Consider the following 26306-nt stretch of genomic DNA (forward strand, 5'->3'; position numbering starts at 1 on the left):
TTATTTCATCGTTCGCAAACTATTTTCATTCTGACTTTCGGGAGCCCTTTCTGATGGCATCCTGTGCGTCCTGCAGTTGCCTAAAGCAGGTGCGTTTGTTCCGTGAGGAAAGGCCCACGACCTGGCCTCCCTCCCCTCGGGGCTTCAGGAGACCCAGCAGGGAGTTTAACTGCACGGGGCTTTGCTGAGTCACTGTGCTGGCAACTGAATGGACCTATAAAGTTAATTTAAAAATAAGTAAGAGGACACCACTTTAGTAACGTGTATGTCTTACACAGCAGGTAGGCAAGGCTTCGGGATTTTCTTTGCTTCCCACGAATTACGCAGCAACTCAGGGACAGAAATGAGGAAGCCAGCATCAAACGTTATGATTTGGTATTTTCTCTCTGATGAGCCAATCTAAAAGTAAAACCAGATGATCCTGAATTTTTAAGAAGGTTGACATCTGGATCTGGACTTTGAACTTGGATGCAGCAGTAATTAGCCAGCTTCCCCTGCTTTAGTGTATTATACAAAGTCCCTGATGCAAGCAGTAAATACCACATCTCCAAACAGATGGCATATACTGTCAGCTTTTTAGGCACTCTGGAAAAATCTGAATACATGCAGATCACAATGGAGAGAAGAAAGCTCAGAGTAACTGCAGGGGAGTTGACCCTGTTGGTATGTAAAGTGTCTCAAAACAATGAGAGTCAGATAAATGCAGCTACAAAATAAAAATCCAACTGCAATGCTCTATCTAATTAGATAAAGTTCCCCCCTCTGCACCCCAGCCTGCAAAGGGGGGGAGTCAGAAGATGGTGCAGGTCTCTGCCTCTGGTTTTCTAGCTGTCATCAGTGTTTGTCCATGACTTGAGTCATGAACAGTTGACTTGCTACATTTCTCTCATTGGAGCATAAGTGTTGGCCATGGTAGTTTGATACTTTGATTTATAAGCCTTTTCATGTGACTTTAGAAGTGAAGTAGCAGGATGTATTAGGAGTTGCAGCTGCAAGTTCCACAGTGGTTTTGTCCTGGCATTCAATGCAGCTGAAATATTTTCTGAAGGAGGAGCACAGGTATTTCTTAATTATTCTGAAGATGGTTAAATGGGAAGGGGGTGGTGGAACTAACCAACCAAAACCCTCCCAAAATAACTATGGAGGTTTAGGTTGGATATTAGGAAAAATTTCTTCACAGAAAGGGTAGTCAAGCATTGGAACAGGCTACCCAGAGAGGTGGTGGAGTCACCATCCCTGGAAGCGTTCAAAAAACAGGTAGATGTGGCACTTCAGGACACGGTTTAGTCTGGTCTACCCTTAATTGGTTTAGTGTGGACTTGGTAATGTTAGGTTAATGGTTGTACTGGATGATCTTAGAGGTCTTTTCCAACCTAAACAATTCTATGATTCTATGATCATGAGCAGTTGTAAAGGAGTCCCAGTTCACAGTGTTGAGGATTTAGGATAGCCATGGCTTTTTTCTCCTTTGTTTTTGGGATGTTTACAAAAGAGTATCGTGGTCTATCTGTTACAGTTTCTCTCCAAGACCTTATAAATATTTCCAACCCTTTATGCTTTCCTGGTATAAAATCCGACTAGTTCATTTTGTAGTTATTTTTTTATTTAATCCTTCCCAGATCTTGTGGAGGTGGCAAGGTTGGGGCTCTGTGACTGTGTGGGGAGGGAATGGGTGCTGTGTTCCTCTTAGCAAGGGCAAGCAGAAGAGCAGAATAGTCATGGTTTATTTAAAAAAAAAAAAAAAAAAAAAAAAAAAGTATTGCATTAGTAGAAGTGTCCCTCTTGAAGGATCTGAAGAAGTTATTGATTGTAATGTATTTGGCAGGAATGCGGGAAAGAAAAACAATGCTTGACACAAGATTGACTTGCAGGTCAGCATATGTACCTGCTTGCAGCTCCAGGTTGAAGCATAGAGGATGGCATCCGGAGTGTGATAGAGAAAATGAGCAAAAGTAGGTGGCTACAGCCACCATGACAAACTGTGGGGCACGTTGTGACAAAATGAGTTTGGTCTCCTCAGCAAAGAACCAGACAAAAACTTGTGATTTTCTGTCAAGTAAACAAGCCCAGACTGCAGTCCAGGGGAACCTGAATCAGGTCAGGGACAGTACAAGTATGCAGGCACTGGGACAGAAGTGAACAAGTTAGATTTCCTGTGCCTGTATACCTTGCAAAAATAGCATCTTTGAAAGTGTCTGTGCAAATTTAGAATGTGCTGTGCTCCTGAACTATTTCTGGGTTATACTGTGTCTGCTTGAATATTAATACAATATATAACCACACTATGTTGTTTGGTGGAAATGACTGAAAAAAACCATGATGTGCTTCTGAAAAGTGAACTGGGTCAGACTTCAGTCATATGCTCATCCAAACAGCCCTTCTCCTGGTGTCTACAGTGTTTCCTTAATTGCACTGTTAAATTCTGCAGTCATGCAATGTCAGCATGCTAGTGCCAGATCCCAAAATGGGATAGTCTGTGTTTGCAAGTAATGTGACACACAATATAAAATGCAAAAACGCAGAAACCTCAGCTCAGCTGAAAATTATGCCCCAGGGACTCTGTTCACAAACTGTATTAACAAAGTTTTCAGGATCAGAGCTCACTGCATGAAATTGTGCAGTTAGGTGTAATATAACCAATCTGAACAGGTATTTTCATTTAAGAAAACATGTTACATACTTTTAAAGCCACAGTTTTCCTTTGTGTTGTTTTTGTACATTGCTTGCCTGTGTCTTGGATATACGCTGCCATGCTGAGTAGTGCTGGCTGTTGTCATCTACCAATAAGGGAGTAATACATGCCTTTGAGAACATTTAAAATATTTTATTTCAGGTGCAACATTAGTAGTAAATGCTTAGAGATGATGATTCACTCTTATAGCTTTGCTGGGCTTCCTAATGAACTCAGATTATCCTATATTATGTATTCATTCTGCTAACTATTAATAACCATATCAAATCCAAAGTGAATCCTGAATACTTACATCAAAAGCAGGAGGCAGGTAAAAGGAGGAATCTGGTCAGAGCTAAGAGTATGAAATACGTCTCGCAATGGTAAAGCATCTGAGCACATTTGAAGTCAAATAATAGCAATGGCCGCATTAATAGTTTTTAAAATATTATAATGTTTAGGTCTACTTTTATGCCAGTTCAGAACAAAGTTTTTGGAATAAACTCATTTCAGGCAAAGAGACTGTAAAGAGCCTGGAAGAGCTCTTCAGCAATGGAAAATCTATAAGATGAGGAATCTGCCATTACATCTTGCCATCATGAGGCACTGAGGGGGAGGTGGAAAGTGTAGCTGGCCAGGAAATTAAGTGGTAATAGTGACAAAGGTAGTGAAGGATAGAGTGATTCAGCATATTCCTTTAATAGCCTTCCTTAGCACATGGATGTGCTCTCTTTATGCTGACCTATTATTCCTCTCTGTAGCAGCATCACTTATCAACCATTTGGATGCCTTGGCAAACATATACATGTATAAATAAAATAGGAGGACGTTACTGTTTACTTAAGCTAGAGGTTATGCGGTTTGTAGAAGGGAATGGAGAAATTGCTTATGCAGAGGTATCCACAATATCAAGTTAATGGGTTCACTCTTTAATAGAGGCACAAGAAGGAAGCATTGATGCCTGTTTCTACCTGGGGTTAGAGCCTGTATTCTTGGACTGTTTCCTCTTTTTGTTAGTGAGTTTTACATTTGCTTTAGACTACTGAAAAGTTGAAGTATGACAAAAGTGTATTGTTTAAGTATAAATATTTTTCTGTATTCCAAACCAGCAAGCTCTCTGACTTTCTAATAAATTCCCTAAGAAACCTATTACTGTCAGATGACAACAATAGACTAGTTTGCATTCCTGCTTAAACAGCTCATAATATTGAAGATAAACTTCAAAAGTAACAGCTGCTAAGGGAATATTAAATCCCACAAGATCCTTAAGAGGTGTGTGCTGGAGAGACATACCTTATTGACAACTTCTAGAAACGAGAAGGATTTCTAAAAGGCAGGGAGAAATCACTTGGAACTGGCAAAGAAAAAAAAAAATTTAGAAATGTTTCTGTATTAGACATGGGAATGGACTTGAACACTGAGAATGAAATGCCAGCTGATACTGTGACTGTCAAAAGGGTGGAACAGATTAAGAAGAATATTGATCAATGTCAGAAACTGCAAGCAATAATCAAGCGCAATCAAAAGTGAAGCTGAGGAATCCAGAGGCAGTCCTTCCTCTCCTTTCAGTGATGAATCAGTTGTCTCCACCCACTGTTGAAGAATGCCACATTTCTGGAAATCCAGAGATACTTGTGCTATTGCAATAGTGCCAGGTTTCAAACCATCAACCATTTGAGAAGGCAAAACGCAAACTAACCCCCTGGATCGCTAGATGTCAGCTGCTGTATGTAGGAAAACTCCTTTTCCTGGGCATTGTATCTGTTCTGTGATTATACTGCATCTAGGGCTTTTTGTTTTAGCCCTTCATCCCTAGCAATAAATAAAAATCATACGCCTCACCTCCCCCGGACCCTTGGGGAGTGCATCTGGCACTGACTTTGCTCCTTGCTGGTTCATTCCGGGAAAGAAAATAGAGCTTTGGGAAACCTGAAGGTGGGACTTACTATTAAAAGCAAAATAAAAGCACCCAACTAGTTGGCCATAAAAGCAGCTGATGGATCATCATGTGTAAAGGCTGGGTCAGGTCTTTATGTGATGCTGGCTCTGTGTGTTTTGTGCTCAGAGTTTCACACCCTTGCTAGTGATGAATTAGCCTTTTTTTTTTTTTAATAAAAATCTTACAGAAAACCTTCAGTGATTCTGGCTGAAACTTCAACCTGCACAAAAATCCATTTGTCATACCTGGCAGAGGGTATGCATATGTGGGCAGTTAAAACACTTAAGTTGTCTTTGTGGTTTTACCCATTCTCCTCCACGGCCATCAGTAGAATATGCCATCTGGCAAGGAAGCACCTCCTTCTCAGTACATGCCTGAGAGCTCCCCACAAATGAGATTTCAGCTCATTAGGATACTTTATGCCCTTATGGGGATTTAAGATGAAATACATACCTTTTATCTATTGTACTTTCTTCAGAGTTGCTTATTACTTGTTCAGTTCTAGCAAAGAAATACATTTACTGAACAGAGCCTTTTTGTTTGCTTGCAATTTGCATATATACAAATGAAGATCTTTTTCACAATTAGTATATATACCTAATGAATCTACTTGGGCCTGCAGCTCTTTCATTGAAAGTTGTGACATGAATTGAGTGACATAGAAGTGCAAGCTCTTACTGAATGACAGCTCTTGTGCTGATGGGTTCCTTTATTTTGATGAGTGAAGATCATGAAGTTACTTTTCAGCTGTAGCTGCTTATGGTTGGTTGGTGTTTGTCTGTATCTCTGCAGTACCTGGAAGGTCTTGTCAGTCAAGATGTTGCACATAGAGTAGCTGATAGTTCTTGATCTGAAGTGATTGAGCTCATCCTTTGTGCTGTATGAGTATCTTCTAACGCTTGCTAAAATGTAAGTAATTCTGCCAGTAATATGTCCGTTAGAATATGAATGGAAAAAGAGCACATTGAGTGGATAATGCACCGGTGAATTCAGGTCAGTTTTTGTAGAAGATAATTGCAGAAATTGAGGAATTTGCGTCACTTGAGTAAGTTAGAATGGGTCTTTTAAAATTGTTGCTGATTACTGTGAACCTTAACTAGTTCTGGCTTTCCAGCTGTTTTGAGGGTCATCTGTCACTTGAGGTTTTTGACTTGATAAATTTATTAACCTGAAAACTTTATTAATAAATTACAGTTTTTTACAATATATTATAATCCCAGTTTTAGGACCAGAGGAAGAAAAAAGGAGGTAAGCACGATAGTTGTCAAAAAGTGTTTGCAAAATTTATGTGAAATTTGAAAGTACTTGCATATCATTATTAAGTTGTAGGGCATGGGAAATGGGATGGCTGCTGATTACTAGGGATGGAATGGCTCCTGTTAATTAGGGCAGGAAGTTTTGTAGTTTATTATACAGGTAATAACAGGCTTGATACTTGCCTTAGATACTTCTTAAGGTTCCCATCTTACCAGTGATAGGGTTTCTGATGATAATGTACCAGTACTACTGTAAATCCCTTATAAAGTGGGGTAGTTTCTTCTACTGTATGAGGAGCTGGAGGAAGAAGGAAAAGAGAGCAGAAGGATGGACAAAAAGGGAAGACAGAAACTGGAAAAAGTTCTATGCAAGCCTACAGATCAGTAATAGTAAATATGCTGGTAATAAATTTACTCTGCTTCATGGGTAGCCAACATGAGGCATATTGCCAAATGTAATCTGGCAAAATGGTGAGTACTCAAGCCTAATGTTTCAGTAAGTTTTGGTGGACAATTGCCAAGTACTTGTTTGCTGGTATCTGATTTAAAAATTTCATAAATATAAATAGAACAAAAGTAGCTTGCAACTCGTTTCAAAATAGAGATTTAAAATAACATGAGTATGTTTTAAAGATCTCTTCTAACCTGTTGTGCTATTTATGTGCATTTCAGTGATGCATATGATGTTTAAAGGGTAGACGTACGTTTCATAATGATTCAAAATGATGTTTTATTTTTAGATTTGCAAACAAAAAAAAAAGCACACAGTCATCTTGACTCTTAAAGGCCTCTTGCTGACAGTTCCACAAGAAAAACCTCTTTTGAAGGGCAAGTCAGTTACAGGAGAATTGCATGTGGAATAAAGTGTACTTCAGGTTAGCTTATGAGCTAGTAATTGTTCTCAAATGAGCATAAATTTTACTGAAATTAAACCTAGAAGAGATCATTACATCGTTCAGTCTGATTTCCTATATATTACGGGCCACTCAGTGCTGTCCAAACTTTAACTAGCCTGAATATTCCAGTTTTCAGAAAATTACAATATGTATCATTGTCAGAGAGCAGCAGCAGACTGAATTATAGTAATGATCTTATTGCAGAGGAGGAATTGTTCCAAGTGCGTTTTGGGGCTAGGAAGGAGGGAGAGGAATGGGGTTGCTGACCCCAATGGTTGACTTGACAGGGCTGCCATAACCATCTGGGCTCTTCCTGAAGTGATTTCCAGTGTTTCCATTTCAGAAATATTTGAATGGGGAGGGGGGAACCAGCCACAAAGCAAAACCCCCACTTTTTCTGGTACCTTTCTGCATTGGGTATCTGCATACAATGAGCAGATGCTGCTGGTCCATAAAGAAACAGCATGAAGGCCATGAAATAAATGACCCCTCGCTTTCTCTGCTGGCTGTGAGATTTCATATGACCTGTACTGAGACAGCCACACCAGAGAATGCTGTCTCTGTAAGTGCAGCTGCACTAGCAAAATTGTGCTTTTGTTGGTAATGTTTATTTACCAACAGAGTTTATCCGGGGGCAGGATAGGCTATGTTGACAAAAGCATGGCTTTGCTGGTATCACGTCTTCCACAGCAGGAATACTTTATTACATTTTCTAGTTTTTCTGGCAAAGACTTGTGATGGGAACCTGGTTGCAGATAAAAGTGCATGCCCTTTATTCTTGCGAAGCTGCAATCCTCTTCTGCATGCGGCTCAAGCAAGCTCAGCAGCTCATGCACTGCCAGCAAACAAGTGCTTATCTGACACCATATACGGTTGTGGTCAAGAAGGAAAATGATGAAAAACATTCCACAATAAACTTAGACTGGCAGATTAAATATGACACAGAAAAGCTTAGCTACAGCTGCTTTTTGTTTGTTTAAATTTAGCTCTGACAGTATTTCCCCCAAAATAACCTTTTACAGTTAATTAGGAAAAATGGCTTGTGTTTCTAGATTTGCTAAACAGTCCTGTCCCAGAAAAACAGGCCTTTAGAATACTTGTACACACAGAGGTTTTTTTTGTTTTTCTTGGACTTGCTACCATTAAAAGCAGGAGATAATCACCTTTAGACTACAAGGTTGTAGGAATGTTGGGATGTTTGGGGATATGGTAGGGAACTGGATATCACAGAGGAGCATATTGAGAAGGAATTATGGTTGTGAAGATGGGTTTGGATCGAAGTTTTAACAAGGTGTGAGACAGCGAAGTGCTTTTTAAAAAAAAAAACAAAAAAAACCCCACAAAACCCCCAAAAAACCCCAAACCAAAAAACCCCAGCAGCTCTCTGAAGGTGTCAAGGGTGATGCTACAGGAGAGAGACAGGTTCCCCTTTTCCTCAGTGTATTGCTTGTGTCTTTGTTATCCTCCTATTCTCTAACCTTTATAATATGATAGCCCACTGAGTCAGTCTAGTTTGTTAGAGAATAAGTGTAGTCCAACTTCAGTAGGCATTGGTGGTCTAAATCTGAATTTCCAAACTGTTGCCTGCCTGGTGGCCCCTACATTTGGCTTTCCCCCTGAGGAACAGGCTGTCTCCATCTCCTGCAGGCATCACTTTCCCCAAACCATCAGCAGCTGAGATGGTTGTGAGTTGACTCAAGAGGTGGTGCAGCTCTTGCCTCAGCTGCGTGATGCTTCCTTCAGGAGGAGGTGGAAGCATCCCCCATGCTATATTTACTCCTGTGTACAGCTGGACCCCAGTGAACTAATTGGTAGATGATTTATTAGCATTTTGCAAAGATGTAGGGACGTCTCCATTATAAGATCAAGTATCTAATGGTCTCTATGGCTATGGGCATGCTGTACTATCTGTCAGAGTTTATTCAGTGTTGTGCTCTAGCTTAATTTTTTTGCCTAACATTACGCCTTTCTCGTAGTATCTGTTCTTTTGTGGTGCGTTGCAGAAACACGCAAGCGTTGTGTACATGTGTTGTGTAGGATCTGGCTTCCAGGTCAACCTGGTCAGCCGGTCGGTGACCCACACTGCACGGAGCACTTGTGCTGTGGGGCTGGCACATGTGTGAAACCTGAAGTGTAGATGGGAATGAAACGCACATCATTTTATGGAGGAGGATTAATAAGATTTTCAGGAAAGAGGTTAAGCTTGAGGTCACTTCCTTCCTATTGTTATGCTTCTGAATTTTTGCCAGTGAGATGGGTGAAAGGATTTATTTTTGTCTTTGAATGCTTTGAATTTCAATGATGTCTTTACTTTGAATATGGAGAAGTGGAATTCCACTTTATTCCTGCCATTGTACTTCCCTTGTGTCATACGTCTGAAAATATTACTTGTATTTTTTTGCAATATCTTTATGTCCTGCATTCTAGTTAACTAATCATTTGAGCTGCTGCTGTGCCTTGAAATATCACAATTGTGTGAGAGTACATGGAGATGCTCTGATCCCCACGTTGAAGTGTTAGCATACATGAAGAAGGAAACAAAATGTAATAGTACAATTCTTGAAAAAGAAGGAAATAGTCTTATGGCTAGTGGAAGAATAAAGGCTGTGTATGAAAATCAGAGCAAGGATCTTGCCAGTCTAATAAAGGAAGCTTCAATAGCAAAAAGGTTTTGTTGTTTAGTGTGTGGATGGGGTGTATGGTATGGCTTCTGCCTTTGCTCTGCTTCTGCAGCTGAAGTAGGAGTGAAGTGTTAGAGAAACACAGGTTATTCCTGATCATCCTGTCAGTCACAGGTAGAAGAATGAGTAATTGGTCTCGCTGTGTAAAGTAATAGAGTACAATAAACGTCAGCAACATAATATAAATGGTATGTAGGGGGTCGTGGGGGGCACCTGAGGGAATGCGAGTGGAGTCTTTCTTCTTGCCCACAGCTCAAGGGCAGTAAGTGGAGGTATGAGAACCTTAATTTTGGTTGTGCAAGGGAACAAATTGCTGCTATGCAGCAAGGAACAAACATCTCCCTGCTTTTTGACCCTGGGTCATGGTATTAAATATCTGAATATAGACGATGATGATGATCCTTCACTGCTCATATAGCAGGACTGCATCACCAGAAGGCCGGTATTTGTGTCTAGGTTGGAGTTCAAAGTAATACAGTAGCTTTCAGTTCTTTGTTAGCAAAAAGTCCATTGTAATTTCTTTGACTGGAAGCATTTTTTGGAAAGTCTTCAAGCTGAGCATGGATAGTCCTGTAAGAGGTTGGGGTTTTTTTTTTTCCATTTTTTGTTATCTGATTATTACTAGGAAAACCAAGATTTGATTTGAGAGCTTGAACCTAGAGCTCCACAAGCGTACAGTTTCATGAAATGTGTGCTGTGAAGGACTCGATCTGCAGACCACGGACCAGGTTGCAAAGATACTTTTAAGTACCCTTTTTCTTCTTGCAGTACTGGGGCTGCTTTGGCACGGTTTGGGTCCTTGCCATAAGTTGAAGGAGTTGTAGGTCAGCTGCCAGCATCCACCAGGAGGCTTGTGAGCAGTCAGGGCATCTGGCAAAACAGAGCCTTGTCTGAGCCCCTGCGCCGAGGTGGCATTTACCAACCCGAAAGAGGAGAGGTAGTAAAAGCAGCTCTCTGCCACCTGCTTATCCTCCTGCTCAGGAGTGCCCAGTGCAGAGCTATCCTGGGTTCAAGGCAGCTTCATCCCAGCCAAATGTCACGGAGCAGTCTCGTCTTCTCTAACGTAACTGGATTTGTGGGGAAGTCATGCAGGAGAGCGGAATACTGAGCGAACAAAAGCCAGCACTCCCAGCGAGATCCCGCTGTGCTCGTTGCTGTGGCTGCCTTGCTGTCATTTCTAGGATTTAACGATCCTCCTGTTTACATCAGCCCGCCCCACGCTGCGGGGCTGTGGCCGTGCCTCGGAATCCTCCCTTGGACAAGGCGAGGAAGGAAGTGGAGGGAGGATGGGGCTTCGGCATCCTGTACCCTTCAGAGGGGAGTGGCCGCAAATAGCTGAGCTTGAAGGACGTAACACTTTATATGTTTTAACACGGGCTGTCTGAACCTAGATAAACCCTTGATTAAAGGAGAAGAGGCAGGCGATTGCGTGTAACTGCTAGAAACGGCCGGGGAGCTTGAGAACATCCTTCTAAAACCCTTTCCTTCAAATGACAAGAGGAAGGGAGAGGACAGACGCGCCTCGTGGAGCTGAGATTATGCAGCAGTGCTAATACAGAGCTAAAGCCTCCAAACTTGAGCTGCACAGGCTGGGTCCAGAAGGCAACTTTTGTAGAAAATACCATTTGTGATTAGGAACGGGGATGTTATTTTCAGGATCTGTCCTGTAAAACATTACTTTTTTTTTTTTTTTTAATTCCTTGGTTTGTTAATTGGGCTCACATGGAGGAATGCAGTTTAGGATCCACAGGCATCCTTTGGAATGGCCAGGTAAGGCTAGAAGGTGCAACTAAATGTTGATCTTTAATTTCAGCAATGTACTGCATACACTAGTGCTGTCTTCCGTGAGAAATGTTTTGGTTCCACCAGAAAGCCTGTGAACTGTTCACAGACTGAAATAGGGAATTCTGAAAATCCTAGAATGTAAGTGTATGTGGTGGGTTAATATTTGTTTGTATGGTAGTAACTGATATGTGGTGTATTTTAAATGGGTTGACATAATGTGATTTATTATAATAATTGCTTGCAATGGAAGGTCTTCCTTGAAATTGTTAATTTACTTACTGGCTTTCCAGAAAAGGAGTGAGGCCTCAGGTGATAGAATTTGTCTTTTCCTTTACATGTGTCCTGATGCAGTTTAAGTATATTTTGGATATAAAGGAGAACTTGATTTATTTCATTAGTTCAGTAAACATTGTGCTACTTCTTTAATGATTACCCACGGATTTTTTTTTTTTTTAGTATTTCTAGAATTAAAATTATTAGAGGCTACCAAAGTGAAAATACTGCACAAAATTTAGTGTTACAAACTTTCCCAGTCAGTTGCTCAAAGTCCACAGTAAGTACTATTTGGAATGTTCTTACTAATCTTACATTTTGATGACAGTCTGTTTTACTGCTGGGAAGTCTGTGCTCATACCAAAAAGCAGAGTGCAGTTACTGGCAGCAGGACTGAGGTTTTGGAAGTCATGCAGTAAAATGCATGTAAATCACATTTCTGTTTTACATTGGAAATGCCATCCTAGAGATCTTCTGATGGTTGGCTCAAAATTGAGCTCAGAAATACCCTCTGATGCAGATTAACTACAAACCTGTTACTTTTAAAGACTGAGTGAAATGACAGAGTAAAATAGATAGAGGATGATCATTCTTAATAGCAGTATGCTTATGAGAGAAACTAATGGCAGATTGATGAATCTCAGTTTGAGAAAAAACTATATGCAGCCTTGCTATATACCAGCCTTCCAGCTCCTCTGATACATACTGTAAGAGAACACCTGACAAGAAATAAGATTTCAATCCATGCCTTGTAAGCTTTCCCAGGCTGAGTACAAAAACCCCTCTTAATAATTGGATGCATCTCACACATCGTCTTCAGTACCCAAGAATTTATTAAAATGAACCTAAAATGCTAAGGAAGTCAGCATTTTGACAATCTGAAATTAATTTAAAATTTTAAATTAAGAATAAACAATGCAAGCACTTCAAAAGATTTTGCATAAAACATCTTCCAGAAAGGGATGAAAGAAATGAGGATTGGGATGTAAATCCCAAATGAGGATAACAGAATTGTGCAGGGATACAATGGTATTGCCAACATGATTGATCTTTTCTGAGCTAAGCTGCATGGATTTTTCAAGAGCTGTGAATTAGAATCCCCATATATGGTAGTGAAAGATGAAAATTGTAAAATTGTGTATAATTAAAACCATTCAGTGACATTCGGAATCTGTTAAGCATCACCTTTGCTCTGAGCTCTGCATGTAAGCGTCTTTATAAATGTGTTCTAGAAAAGAGATCAGTATGCAAAAGTTTGAAGCTCCTGGATTGCTGTAGGTTAGCAATTGCTTAGATTGCCAGGTTGGATGGGGCTTTGAGCAACCTGGTCTACTGGAAGGTGTCCCTGCCCATGGCAGGGAGGTTGGAACTAGATGATATTTAAGGCGCCTTCCAACCCAAAACATTCTGTGCTCTTAGGGAACTTTTAAATTTTTTCCTATTCAGTAAGCAGTCTGTGATGCTTCCACATTAGGAGTTTGTGAATTCTATAATGCTTTTGTATTTGAAGAATAAAAATCCTCTGTATTCATGGAGACAAGCCTTTTATCACATAACCTAACACTACTGGCCACAGAAACTGGGACCAGAAGATGAGCAATGGTTTGCATATGACCAGTGTGTGTACTGGGACCCTCAGGCTTGTTTCAGATAATAATCAGTAGCAGTTCTTGCTTTTTAACTGTCTTTTTTTATAAAAGACTATCTTATTTATTTGTTGATTTATGCAAGATGACTCTGTAAGGTGACGGATTTCAGGTAGTTTATCCTTTTTCCTAAGACAGAAATAGTGAAAGCGATAAGACACAAAGAACAAAATGTGAACTCCACAGAAGCCTCCTGACCCCTGATATCAGATACTGGCTTAGCAGGGCTTTCAGCGCTGTCTCCTGTAACATCCTTGTGCAAAACTGAGAGTAGCAGTTGATAAACCAGATGGTTGTGCTGCCATTCAGAGCAACCTCAACAGGCTGAAGAAATGGGGAAAAAGGACTGTCACGAAGCTCAAAGGGAAACACCAAGTTCTGCCCCTGGGGAGGAATAACCCCTGATGCTGGGACAGGCTGGGGGCTGACTGTTTAGAAAGCAGCTTTGCAGAAAAAGACTTGGAGGTCCTAGTGGACAACAAGTCAAGCAAGAGCCAGCACTGTGCCCTGGCCACCCACTGGCATCCTGGGCTGCAAGGGTGGTCAAGAATTGGAACAGGCTGCCCAGAGAGGTGGTGGAGTCACCATCCCTGGAAGTGTTCAAAAAACAGGTAGATGTGGCACTTCGGGACATGGTTTAGTCTAGTCTACCCTTGATTGGTTTAGAGTAGACTTGGTAGTGTAGGTTAATGGTTGTACTGGATGATCTTGACGGTCTTTTCCAACCTAAACGATTCTATGATTCTATGATTACGAGAGCCTTAGCCATCAGGTTGAGGGAGGTGGTCCTTCCCCCCTACTCAGCACTGGTGAGACACATCTGAGTGCTCTGTCCAGTTATGGGCTCCCAGGACAGAAAAGGCACAGGCATACTGGAGCTTCTTACAGCTCTTAATCTTTTATGGGCATAATTTTCTTGTGAAAATTAATTCTGTAAAAATGATACCTTCTGCTTTCGTTGCAATGTTCATCCAATGATCCAGTACTTCTATATTGCTTTTCACATAATATAGTCATACTGAATTGACACATGCCGGAGGGAGCTGCATCCCGTTCACTGTCACATCAGGGCAGAGCTGGGGACACAGGTGGAAAACTACCACGTTGACATGGAGAGCACAAGCTGTGGGCATTACAGATGCCGTTGGTGTCTGACTTACCTTAAAGGGTGTTGTAATCATGGTGAAGCTTGAAAGTGGAAAAAAACCTAGTTCAGTTCTTAATACCAGGTTTGGCTGATTGCTTAGCAGTTAAATAAAGAAAACGTTACTACTCAGAACACGTTTGCTTTACAGTGATTTCAAGGAGCACTAGTTGGTGTAAAGTTCCACACAGTGATATATTACTACCCACTTTTCATTGTAGAATGTCTCTCTTGTATGCTGATTTGTGCAGGGGTTGCAGCTCTGACAAATCAGTTACATTCTGTAATATTTTGTGTCTAACAATTATTGAAGATAGAAAGATACTGTGTGTCTTGCATTGCTTTATTTCTTTCAGAAGTGTAGACTCACTGGATAAGATACCAATGCAGTAAGACAGTATTTTGTTGCATATTTTATGTTCTGGGAATGGTTATTTATATCTACTCTCTGGCCCAGATTCTGGAACAGCTGCCAGTTTCACAAACAGCAACAATTACCAGCTAAAAGGGGACTAGAACGTTGTAGAATTTAAGTTCCCCATGGAATATGTATATAGAGTGTGTGTGTGTATATATGTCTGTGTGTGTGTATATACACACGTACATACATACATATGTTTTGGAGAAGAAGAGAGATGAGGTAGTGGTAATTCTGACACTGCTTTTTGTGCTCACTTTTTTTTTTTCCCCATAGCTGAATATTATTGAGACTATCGCTGTTTAACCGGTTTTTATTGCAATGTCGATAAGTAAATTTTGGCAATATTGTGTACTTTAATGTTTGATGCTTTTTTTTTTCTGTTCAGTTTCTGTTTTTAAAATCCATATGCATTAGTAATGTTTCCCCCCCCCTGTGAATAACATCATAAAAGTAGAAAAAAAAATAAGCTGTTTCAGAAGAAAATCAAAGCTGTCCAAAATAAATTCTGTAATTTGAGTCAATTTGCTGACAGGCAGTGGTCTGTCAGCATTTTTCATCCCTCTGTCTCCACCACCTTCTGTTGCAATGGCAGCGCGCCTGTGGGCAATTATCAGTGATTTAGTCTTCATTGCTGCAAAGGAGACTATTCCTTCATGAAAGGGCTGAAAATCCAGGTACTTTCTTAAATGTTGGATTTTATTAATTAAGGTATGAGAAAATGTTCTGCTTTCTTGTAACTATCAGCTCAGAATTTGAGACTCAGTTCATGTAGGACCTTCTCTGAAGCTCACTAATGTCCTCTTAAAAATTACCGTTGACTTTACTTAGTTACTAATTTAAAAAACAAAGAACAGTTGCTTGTGCCTTAATGCTGGAAATCTCATTGTTAAAGGTATATTTCATTGCTCCAGAGTTCCTTGATTTGTTGAACAAGGTAAGAATAAAAAATTTAATGTTCATGGTTAAAATATACCAAATATCTGTCCTTCTGCCTAGAATTATGAACAGCCTCTTCTCCAGTTGACTAAATTCAGAAATTCAGAAGAACTAGAGCATGTTAGGGGAGGTGGGTTTTTTTTTGTCATGTACTACATCTTTATTTACCTAGACATAATGAGAACGGTGAATAATTTAAAACTGTGTTTCACATAACTCTGGATTTTTTAAAGAATCTGCTTGCCTTTGGTAGTGATGGTTTGGATAACCAAGTTTGTATGGTGGACTAAAGTAGTCACTAGTGTAGATTAGCTGGAAGTTAAGCTGTATCTCATGGTTTCCCAGAGTTCTGTCTGTGGAAGATAATAGTGGGGCCTTGGGCTAAGAAGGCACATTAAAAAAAAAAAAAAGAAGTAAATAAATAAGTCAACAGCGTATTGGTTTGGTTAGAGTGTCATTGCAGGCCACATACAGAGATTTTTTCAGAGGCCCATGGGATGACTTACAGGCTGTACTTTCAGACTTCCTCTTTTTATAGTTTTGAAAAAAAAACCAACCCATGGGTGAGATACAGCTTTGTTTACTCTGAAAGTTGTTCGCTGTAATGAAGAATAATTATGCATGTTTCAAGTTTTTACTGCCTGTGTGCCTGACTTTATGGTTATTCAGTTTATGTACTATCATGTTGATTTCACATGAAAAATTAAGCCTGAGGGTATTATATGCTCGAGCATCACAGGCATTAGGAGAACCCTCCTCTCCCTTCTCATTGTCATTGAGATAATTATGAAACTATTCTGGACTCATTGTGATGTTGAGGTGTTTCAGACTACAGCTTGCTAAAAATTCTCAGTCGCCCATGTCTGGAGGCATAAAAATGTCAGTAGCGTAGCTTGCCATGGCCACCTCTTGACTCTCCAGAGCTCTTCCAGGTTTTGGACAGGGTGCCTAACTTACTCTGGAGCAATCACAGAAGTCCAGCATGTGTCTGGTAATGCTTTGCATGTCAGTTTGGTGGGATGTGAATATACAGACTGCACTAATAGTGATTCAGTAGAGTGATCTGTGCATACACAGAGATAAACGGTCAGAATGTAAAGAAGAAGCTTTAGTGTAAGTTTATATTTTAAGATAAAAGTAACAAAGCTGCATTGTTTATTATTCTTTCATAAATAGCATATGGATTTCTAAAATGTAGCTGAGAATTCTGTAATCTTACTTACGGAGGAGTTCCTACCAAAGTACAAAGAAAATGTGCTTGAATGGGTAGGAGCTTCATGAACAAAGCCACACTAGACTAAGTTTTTAGTGAAGTCTTTTTAAGATTGTAGAAGGCACTCAAATGTATATAATAAAACAGGATATTTACAAAAAAAAAAAAAATTAAGACTAAGGGATATCAAGTACCACTGGAAAGAATTAGGATGTTGTATTTGAGGTCACAGGTATAATTGTCTAATTAAGAAACAGCTGCCTAAATGCACTTGTAAAACGTTACGATGCATACTTCCAAAGAACTTCCTGTGCAAAAGAAGTTAAGTTGGATTTATGTCAGCTTCCTCAGGGTCATCATAACTAACCTTTGTGGCCTTTCGATCATCTTCTCACTCTGGTTTTCTTTCATTTGTACAGCATTCTGGGTGCCTGAATACAAGCTGGTAAATAAAAACCAACCCCCGCTACCTGTGTTCATTACTGCTAGGATAAAAACCTTAGTTCAGGAGGGGAAGATACTGATATTGCTAAGCTGATCTGCAGATACATACTGTTTGCTTCTCAGTTCTCCTCTTTTGAGTGTATTTTGTTGAATCTCTCATTTGTATCTCTGACTAAGTAAGTGACAGTGCTGCGCTTTGAGCCTCTAACTCGACTTCACTGATAGGGAATAATACTGTATGTGTCAGGAAATTGAAAGTGTCAGATTTTTTTGGTGTATGTATAAAAATATTCTCTCTAGTTTCTAAAACATAGGATATATTAAAAAATGAAGTAAGTCTTGATACGTCTAGTTGCAATTCCATACTTCCTAGATAGGGAACAGATGCTAGATTTTCACGTCACAGAGCAGGACCGCTGTATAAAACAGTGTGGTAACTCTGTGATGAAGTTGCAATCAGCTATACACTCCAAATAGCCTCTCTGTTGATGTAGGGAAGTTTTGGAATTTAATACTTTACCTTGGCAGGTCACTTCTTACAGGAAACCATAAATTTACTTTGGCTGTATATATGTCTGCTCACTCTGCATAAATTCACCTAACTAACAACTGTAAAAGAGAAGCCATTTATCTTTTGCCAGTTGGGGGGCAGGGGGGTAATTATTACTTTATTTATTTTTTAGCACAAGTAATTTTTTGTATCTGGGCCTCTTGAAACAGAAAACCAAGAAAGCTACTATTATAAATACTATTTGACAATTTTTTTTTTTTCTCCTCTTTCAGATGAGAACTCTCCAGCCAATTTCTGGGATTCCAAGAATCGGGGAGTGACTGGCACGCAAAAAGGACAAATTGTATGGCGAATTGAACCTGGCCCCTATTTTATGGAATGTGAGTACCTATTTATCCAATGGATATCCAAAGGCAAGCATGCCTTTGTGTCAAGGCAAGTCAACAGGGTGGCATTTGATATCCATTTTGTCAATCCCTCTGATATACCAAAGGAATTGATCGTATTGCTCTAAGGGGCAGCATTTTCCAGTGCGTTTGCTGGACATTATGAAAATGGAGTTCAGCTTAAATGTACATTTGTATTCGCGGGATGTTCTTAGATGCTTCAGTTTAAAGGAGGAAGAAATTGCCTTGTGCAATGTCATATAGTATATATGCATTGAAAGATGAAGTCCCTTCCCAAGAAGTTTAAAATTTCAGCTGGACAAAGATTAATGGTAAATGCACACAAAGGAAAAGGTAATAAGCTAGTAGGGCTTGCTAATGTTTGTTAGTATGAAGGTTAGATTTGTCTCTAGGAAGTGCCAGCCTCCTGTCCAGTTCCATCAGGATTTCTCAACTGAAGTTTTGTTGCACTGGGAAACCCACTAGGTTTTGAAATATTGAGAGTGTCTATGTGACTGGAAGAAAAAGTCTTCAGCTGAACTCCATAATGAGTACTGGTAGCCAAGCTTCAAATTGGAGAGCTATGCCACTCCCTTAGGCAACCAGGTTTTATAGGAAGCTGAGCCACTCTACTATGTGCCTTTTTTTAAAAAAAAAAAAAAAAAAAAAAAAAAAAAAAAAAAAAAAAAAAAAAAAATTATTATTCTTATTCCTTTGTTTTTTGCTTTTTGATGAAAAGGAGCTATCTTATCTGAAGTATATGATCCCCTAAAGAAATTGATGTTCTAATCCTAGGATGTTGTGTCTGAGCTTGCTGGAAACTCTGATATGCCAAGCCTCCAAGTGGCAATCAGTCCCAAAAGCACCGTGAGCTGCTCTACCACCTGTTTAGCCTGACAGCAATGAAACTTCCTTCATAAATTAAAAAAAAAGAAAAAAAAATACTCTCACTTTGTTACTTCACTGTAGACTGCAGTGCTGCTAACTGTAGGTCTTGGCAGAAATTTTTCTTCTAATTAACTGATATAACAGCAATACATGTATTTCAATAGGTGTTGTATACCCTGTACTATAAATAATTATTAAAACCTCTTATTTCTAGAACTCATCATTGAATCTTGCCAAGTTACCCTATGCGTTATGTAGCACATTTCTTTAACAAAAAAAAAAGCAAGCTTTAATAGGATAAAAATAAATTCAATTTCAGTTCTTTATAGGAAAAAATGATTGAACTGAAGATGAAGATCAAGAAAATAATAAAGATCAAGATAATTAACTTTCCTGGTGCCAAAGACAGTGGTATATTAAAGCAGATTAAAATGTATATTAGAAGAATTAATTGCCTCTCTTTCTTGTACATATATTCTATAAGTATTGTTGCCAATACAGGCAGTTTGACTTCAAGGATGTTTGTCTGTATCTTTTAGCTGGTTATGTGTTGCTCCATAATGCATGGAGATACGGCCCCTGAACAACATTTTTAGTTCATGTGAGTAACCTTGGCTAATGCTTCAATAACTAGTAGTTTTGACTTAAAGTCATAGAATCATAGAATCGTTCAGGTTGGAAAAGACCGTCAAGATCATCCAGTCCAACCATTAACCTACACTACCAAGTCCACATCAGCTGCAACTGACTTTGCACTTTACAACTAACTGCACTTTGCAACCAACAGATATGAAGAGTGCAGGATATATGTTCTTTGGTTGTGGTTGGCTTTACTAATGAACAGTTCTACTGCCATACAATGAACAAGAAACAAGCAATTACGCAGCAGCTGAGAACTGTAAAAAGGAACGTTTATAAGCATATGTTGCTATAGCACATAGTATGGCAGATAAATATGTCACCAGTGACACTTGTGTGAGAGGCCAAAAATTGCACTGAAACACTTCACGGAATTTCTGATTCCACTTTTTAAACTAGAAGGCTCCACAGATATGTGACCATGTTTGCTCAGCAAGGCTTTTTCTTTTACCTTATAGGGGGCGAAACAACTCTGATGCAACTACAAGCAGCTGCTTCCCCCCCCCCCCCCCCGTTCTTTTTTTTCTTTTCTCTTTTATTCCTCAAATCACTAAATCACAGCACAGGCAAACACAGCAGGTGGCTATGCAGTTCAGGTACAACCACAGTGTTACTGCCTCTGCGGTGCAGCACCAGACCGGGTGTGGGAAGAGCTGTGCTGTCAGGGTTTTCACCATGCTCTGCAGACACTGACACTGCCCAGCCTGTCCCAGCCACAGAGACGAACTTAGCTCCCCTGTTAGCCTCTTTTTGCTGCCACGGTGCTGATATAATTTGTAGTCTCTGTGTAGCGCTGCATGTGATGCCACTGTCATAGCAAGGGAGCGAGAGAGAGAGGTAAACAGAGAGGCTAACATCCCCAGTAAATATGTGCCTGATTATTGAAGTTAAGGTATCTCTGATGCTTTAATCTGCCATTATTTTCCAAATTTTGGAAACAACTCTACAGTTGTAGATTTCTTATGTTTAGAAATCTCTTTGCAAAGAGACACAATATATCAGATACAGGTCATGGTATTAGGGTTTTGTCATATTTACTCCTCACAGTAATGATATGCAGCAGACCATTAGGAACTTGACCGTGCTTCGTTGCCAGAGCTTCATTGCCAGGACAGGGAGGTGATTGAAGACAGCCAGCATGGCTTCACCAAGGGCAAGTCCTGCCTGACCAACCTAGTGGCCTTCTATGATGGACTACATCAGTGGCCAAGGGAAGAGCTATGGATGTCATCTATCTGGACTTGTGTAAGGCCTTTGACACAGTTCCCCACAACATCCTCCTCTCTAAAATGGAGAGATACGGATTTGATGGATGGACTGTTCAGTGGATAAGGAATTGATTGGATGGTCACATCCAGAAGGTAGTAGTCTATAGCTCGATGCCCAGATGGAGATTGGTGATGAGTGGTGTCCCTCAGGGGTCTGTACTGGGACCAGTACCATTTAATGTCTTTATCAATGACGTAGACAATGGGATTGAGTACACCCTTAGCAAATTTGCAGATGACACCAAGCTGAGTGGTGCAGTTGACATGCTTGAGGGATGGGATGCCATCCAGAGGGACTTGGACAAGCTGGAGAAGTGAGCCCATGTGAACCTCATAAGGTTCAACAAGGCCAAGTGCAAAGTCCTGCACCTGGGTCAGGGCAACCCCTCGTATCAATACAGGCTGGGGGATGAAGGGATTGAGAGCAGTCCTGCGGAGAAGGACTTGGGGGTACTGGTGGATGAAAAGCTGGACATGAGCCGGCAATGTGCGCCTGCAGCCCAGAAAGCCAACTGTATCCTGGGCTGCATCAAAAGAAGCGTGGCCAGTAGGTCGAGGGAGGTGATTCTCCTCCTCTGCTCTGCTCAGTGGGAGTCAGCTGAATTGGGCCTCAGACTCCTTCTGCAATCCTTAGATTTGTATCTTTTAAGAAAAGCATCTTATGGCTTAATTTGGGAAGCTGTTTTTCCATCACCATAATTGTAAACTTATTACTAGTTTCACTGAGGTCTGCGGAACTTATGCTTGTGCTTAAAGGTAGGCCTTAGATAAGAATTTTTCTGAATTTTGCATTACTGTATATCTACAGTCTTGTAACTCAATTTTTCAGTCGTTCCATTTATTCCTCTTACAACCCCTCTCTATGGATTCAGCATCTCCTATTTCCCAAGCAAGTAACATGTAAAGTCATAGTTTGCCATCTGCTCCATTCAGATCAAGCAACCTGCAGAAAGAAGGGCAGGGAGAGTCTCATCATCTTCATACTAAACCCAGACATTAATTCTCCCCAAAGCATCCAAAATTAGCAAAACAAGGATGATCAAAGAAAACTCTCACTTGCTTTAGACAAAAATCAACACCAAAAAATCTGTAGACTCTACCCTGAGAAAGGAGAATCAAAGGAATCAACAGTGGAATAATGAGGAATAATGAGGAATGAACTTAATGTATTCCAGAAATATAAGCAGCTTCTGAAGGGGAGTGGCTGAGGAAGGGGGGTGAGGGGAGAAGAGTATGCAAAGGAGAAAGAAAATACTTGCAAAGTACAAAGTCCAGCTCATGATCACAAACAGCTGCTCTCCTTAAGCTGTCACCTAGAGACAAAGTGAGTGGCTCTGAACTGCAGAGCCAACCAGTATGGAGACAGGTGCTCCTCTTTCGTTTCCCTGGGGAAAGAGCAAAAGTGAAAGCATGAAAGGGAACTCTGTCATTTTAGAGATTCAAGAAGGTGAATTTGAGCATCCCTGTCCCCGAGATGGTGTTTCCTTACTCTCATGTGGTAGAGGTGGCTTTAAAACATCCTGCTCTAAGGCTTGCTAAAATGTGGGGGAAGGAAAACAATTACTCACTAGATGGCTCCCTCAAGTTGTTTTTTCATCCTTCTGTAAAAGGAAAGAACAAATTCAAGGAATATTATTCTGAACAAGTGGCAATAGTATGAAGGTGCAACACAGCATAATGCTTTTGCATTTGGTGTGGTCATCTGGTATTTAGCATGACATCAGACTGTTCAGGTCCTTAAGTCAGGACCTCTAGTTTCTGGTACAAGAGAGGCTGCAATTGTCTCAGGAGTGATTTTAGATGGCAGAGTGTTTCTCTGGGTGTAGCACTCTGTGAGCTTGGGATGGCAGGGGCTCCCTTTGGGGCATTGTGGTGGAACAGAGATGATGGTATTCCTTATGGAGAACAGAGCTAGCAGAAGGAGGTAGTGAAATAATCCATGGAAAGGCTGGTGATTAGAAAAAGCATGTGCAAGGAAGCTTGAGTTTTATGAAGACTAGTTGATAAAAGCTGGTGCTCATTTATAAACTCATTTATAAGTCAGTCTTCTGCAATATGGGGAAGGACAGGTCATGTTGGAGGTGCCATGGGAGGGAGATTCAGTTTAGTACAGTCACTGGCATGCAACAGGTAACTGGTGCTTATGCACTTCCATATACAAAGTCCCCAGAAGTTAAAACTGTACTTGTTCTAATAGGTAAAACAGACCAGGGGCTATTTGCTGCTGCTGGGAGCAAGTGACACAGCGTGGCTTGCGCCCATGCAGCCAACTCTTCCCCCTGTGTCAGGTCACTGTTCAGCAGTATGGATGGTCATGTGCTCATACTTGAGTCCCTACCATGGTCCTGCCTGGTTTATTAGTAAGGTGTAGGCCAAGAGCCTCCTTTGAGACTGGAGTGGACTTGTGTTAGGAAGTTACAGCCTTGGTCCCATGAGTATTAATTACAGTATCCACAAGAAACACCTTCACTTACTTTACCTGTAGTGTAATGTATTTGTTGTTATTTATAACAGTTGATACCATAGTCATTACTGTGAGTAGAATAGGAATACATTGATTTGCATATATTTCCTTTACTGATGCTGTGACTTGATGTCTGGAACAGTAATCCATACTGGCAGCTGTTGGGATTCATCCAGAGACTGCCAGTCTTGTCACATCAATCATTTCCCAGTCACCCTTGGGATGTTTGTAGTTAAATTACTTCTGGTGCCACACTGCGATACTCAGATGCAGTGGCTGCACAGATGCCGTCTGTTTTGTACGTAAAATCTCGGGTTTGTGGCATGAGTAGGCTATGAGATATAGTCAGAAAACGTGGTAATATATGTGTTTGCATTACACTGGTTTCATGTTACAAGTGAGGTTTTGTGTGGAGTTCTCTGTATTCAGTCCCTATTTCCATGAAATTATAACTTTTGCAAAACTAGTGTATTGAGACTGAAACTGCCATACTTTGTAGCTAGCAGAGCAGACTCCCAGCTCCCTTTTTTGTTAAAAAAGCTAATGTATATTGAAGGAAAAAAAATACCAGTTTAATAATTTAACTTGATGTGCTTTTAGCTTTTAAGAGGGCTGCTGTAGCAAGAGTTGTTGTTACTGGAGATATGAGCACAGTTTAGTATTTTTAGTGATTTTGACCAAAATGGTGAATGTGAATGAATGTTCTGTCAACGTAATTCACCACTTGTATCCAGTCTTTATATTTTTTTGACCATTTAAATTAAATTCTGTAAAGGTCATGGGTTTCTCACATGGAATTGTTCTGATCCTGGAACACTTGTCTGTGTAGCGCCCTGCAACCAGTGCCCTTTCAGTGGTCTGTCTGGGGACTCGTGATTATTGTCCCTACCCTATTTATAAACACATTCACGGAGTTAGAAATACTTCTATTATTCTTCTGCTATTTATATCTGTTGTCTCCTAACAGCTATTTTTGAGTATCACAAATAACTGAAATGGGATCAGGTCTTGTATTTTTTACATTTGTGGCAAGCCTTGTTGACTTCCTTAAGCACATAATACCCCAAGTGTTTTGTTTTGAAGGTTAGATTACAAGTAAATGCTTTGCCAAACTGCAATATAATAGGCAATGCTCATGACTGTGAATAAGAATGTCTCAGAGTGACAGCAAAGTGAGCAGGCTGGCAGGGATAGGTAGGCTCTGTTATCAGAACAACCATTTGTCCAAGTAGTTTTCTTTGAAGCAGGTTAGATGAAGAGACACCACTGGGACACAAGCGTTTTCTGTTATTGATCCTAGTTTATCTAAAAAGCTTTCTGTAAGTCTGCTTAAGTCACTTTATAGTTTTTTTTTTTTTTATCATTCCTTCTGTAAAATAAATTCTATGATATATGTGGTGAGGGAGATGGCAAGTACCCGGAGGTAGCCGTTTTGACGCTTGTGTTCTGCTGCTGTGTTGTTTGTTATGCTGTGCTGTTCCCACTAGGAAGTAATCAAAAAGGTACATGGTTGAAGAGATGCAGAGAACAGAATGCTAAATGTCCATAAAGGTTGTGTTCACTGAGCTGTTATGCTAAGGAGAAGAAATTCAACTGGCAGGATGTGCAGAGCACTTCTGAATTCCTGCAGTTGTCTATGAGGTGTTTGGGTTCAGCTGGGAAAAATTAGGGTTTAACCCAGTGCCTTTTCCCTGGATTGCATCTCCCATTATAGCTTTGTAAAGCCTGAATGTGAGTGATTTAATTTGTTCTAGTGACAAAGTTTTCTTCAGTAAGTTTCGCAGAACATGCTCTCATATTTTTCAGATGAGTTTATGTGATGTCTGCTTTTTCCTCATTGAATGTTGGAGGGCATTTGTTTATATCTGCAGAGAGCCATGGATTTAGCTCAAGTAAAGTAACTTCTGGCATCTAGCTGCAGTGTCCAAGAGCTATTAGCTACTGTGCGGTTTCCATACAGTTAGTTAACCAGGAGCTCTGTTTACCTCCACAGACTGTTATAACCCAGCTAGGATTTGACATGTGTTTTGGAGGTGTCTCTGCCCATCCCTTCTCAATGGAGTGTGGGGTGATTCCACCTCTCATATAGGCGTTTCATTTGACTAGGGTATATCTGGAGCAAAGTTTTTATAGTGAACTGGTTTGTTTTCCTGAATCATTAGTTTCCTGGAAAGAATGCATTTTTCTAGAATTATGTTAATGTGTTTACGTATTCCAAGTTCATGTATTCTGAGTATCTTTCTTCTATCCTAAAGCAATTTTTTGATGGGTAAAGTTAAAGGCAGTAAAAAGATAGTTAAAGTGGGGGACTTCGGGGAATTAGTGGTGTTTTAAAAACAAGATATTATTTGGTGTAAGCTGATCTCTTTACTGCTGAAGAGACAAGAGTGTATGGTCCACAGAGGGAAGTACAACGCTGAAATTTCATGCAGGAGTTCTTTTGAAATTCAAATGTCAATGTTTGAGTCCCACAAACCTTTGTTAATTCCAACATTTTTATGTAATGGACCTAAGCTGTAAAACTATGGTTATAAAATGATAACAGCTATTGGCTTTTAAAGAAGGGGATTATGGTTTTATGGAGTGTTCAGATTAATTAACATATATATTCAGATTAATTAACATATAGATCACTTTTTATGTGGCTGTGTGATAACTTTTAAAGAATCATAGATACCCCAATTTAATTTTTGTCTTCCTTTTAAATGAAGAAGGAATTTCTTGTGGTCTGTATGATGTCTGGAGGAATGTCAGTGACAGTGGTGTGTGTGTGGTATCAAGAACACAGAGCTAGGTACAGTAATTTTTTTTCTCCCATGAATGAAAATACTTTTTGTTCTGAAAG

At 40.1% G+C, this 26306-nt stretch overlaps 1 protein-coding gene across 1 annotated transcript in view; it reads left to right on the forward strand.

Moving 5' to 3' along the window:
* The window catches only part of HECW2 (HECT, C2 and WW domain containing E3 ubiquitin protein ligase 2), a 114205-nt gene that overhangs the window by 15676 nt on the left and 72223 nt on the right, over window positions 1-26306 (forward strand). The window contains exon 2 of the mRNA XM_075711711.1: window positions 18089-18196. Coding sequence (XP_075567826.1) covers window positions 18089-18196 — 108 coding nt within the window. The remainder of the gene's footprint in view (window positions 1-18088; window positions 18197-26306) is intronic.

Source organism: Pelecanus crispus, chromosome 5, assembly GCF_030463565.1.
Source record: "Pelecanus crispus isolate bPelCri1 chromosome 5, bPelCri1.pri, whole genome shotgun sequence".
NCBI classification, from domain to species: Eukaryota; Metazoa; Chordata; class Aves; order Pelecaniformes; family Pelecanidae; genus Pelecanus; species Pelecanus crispus.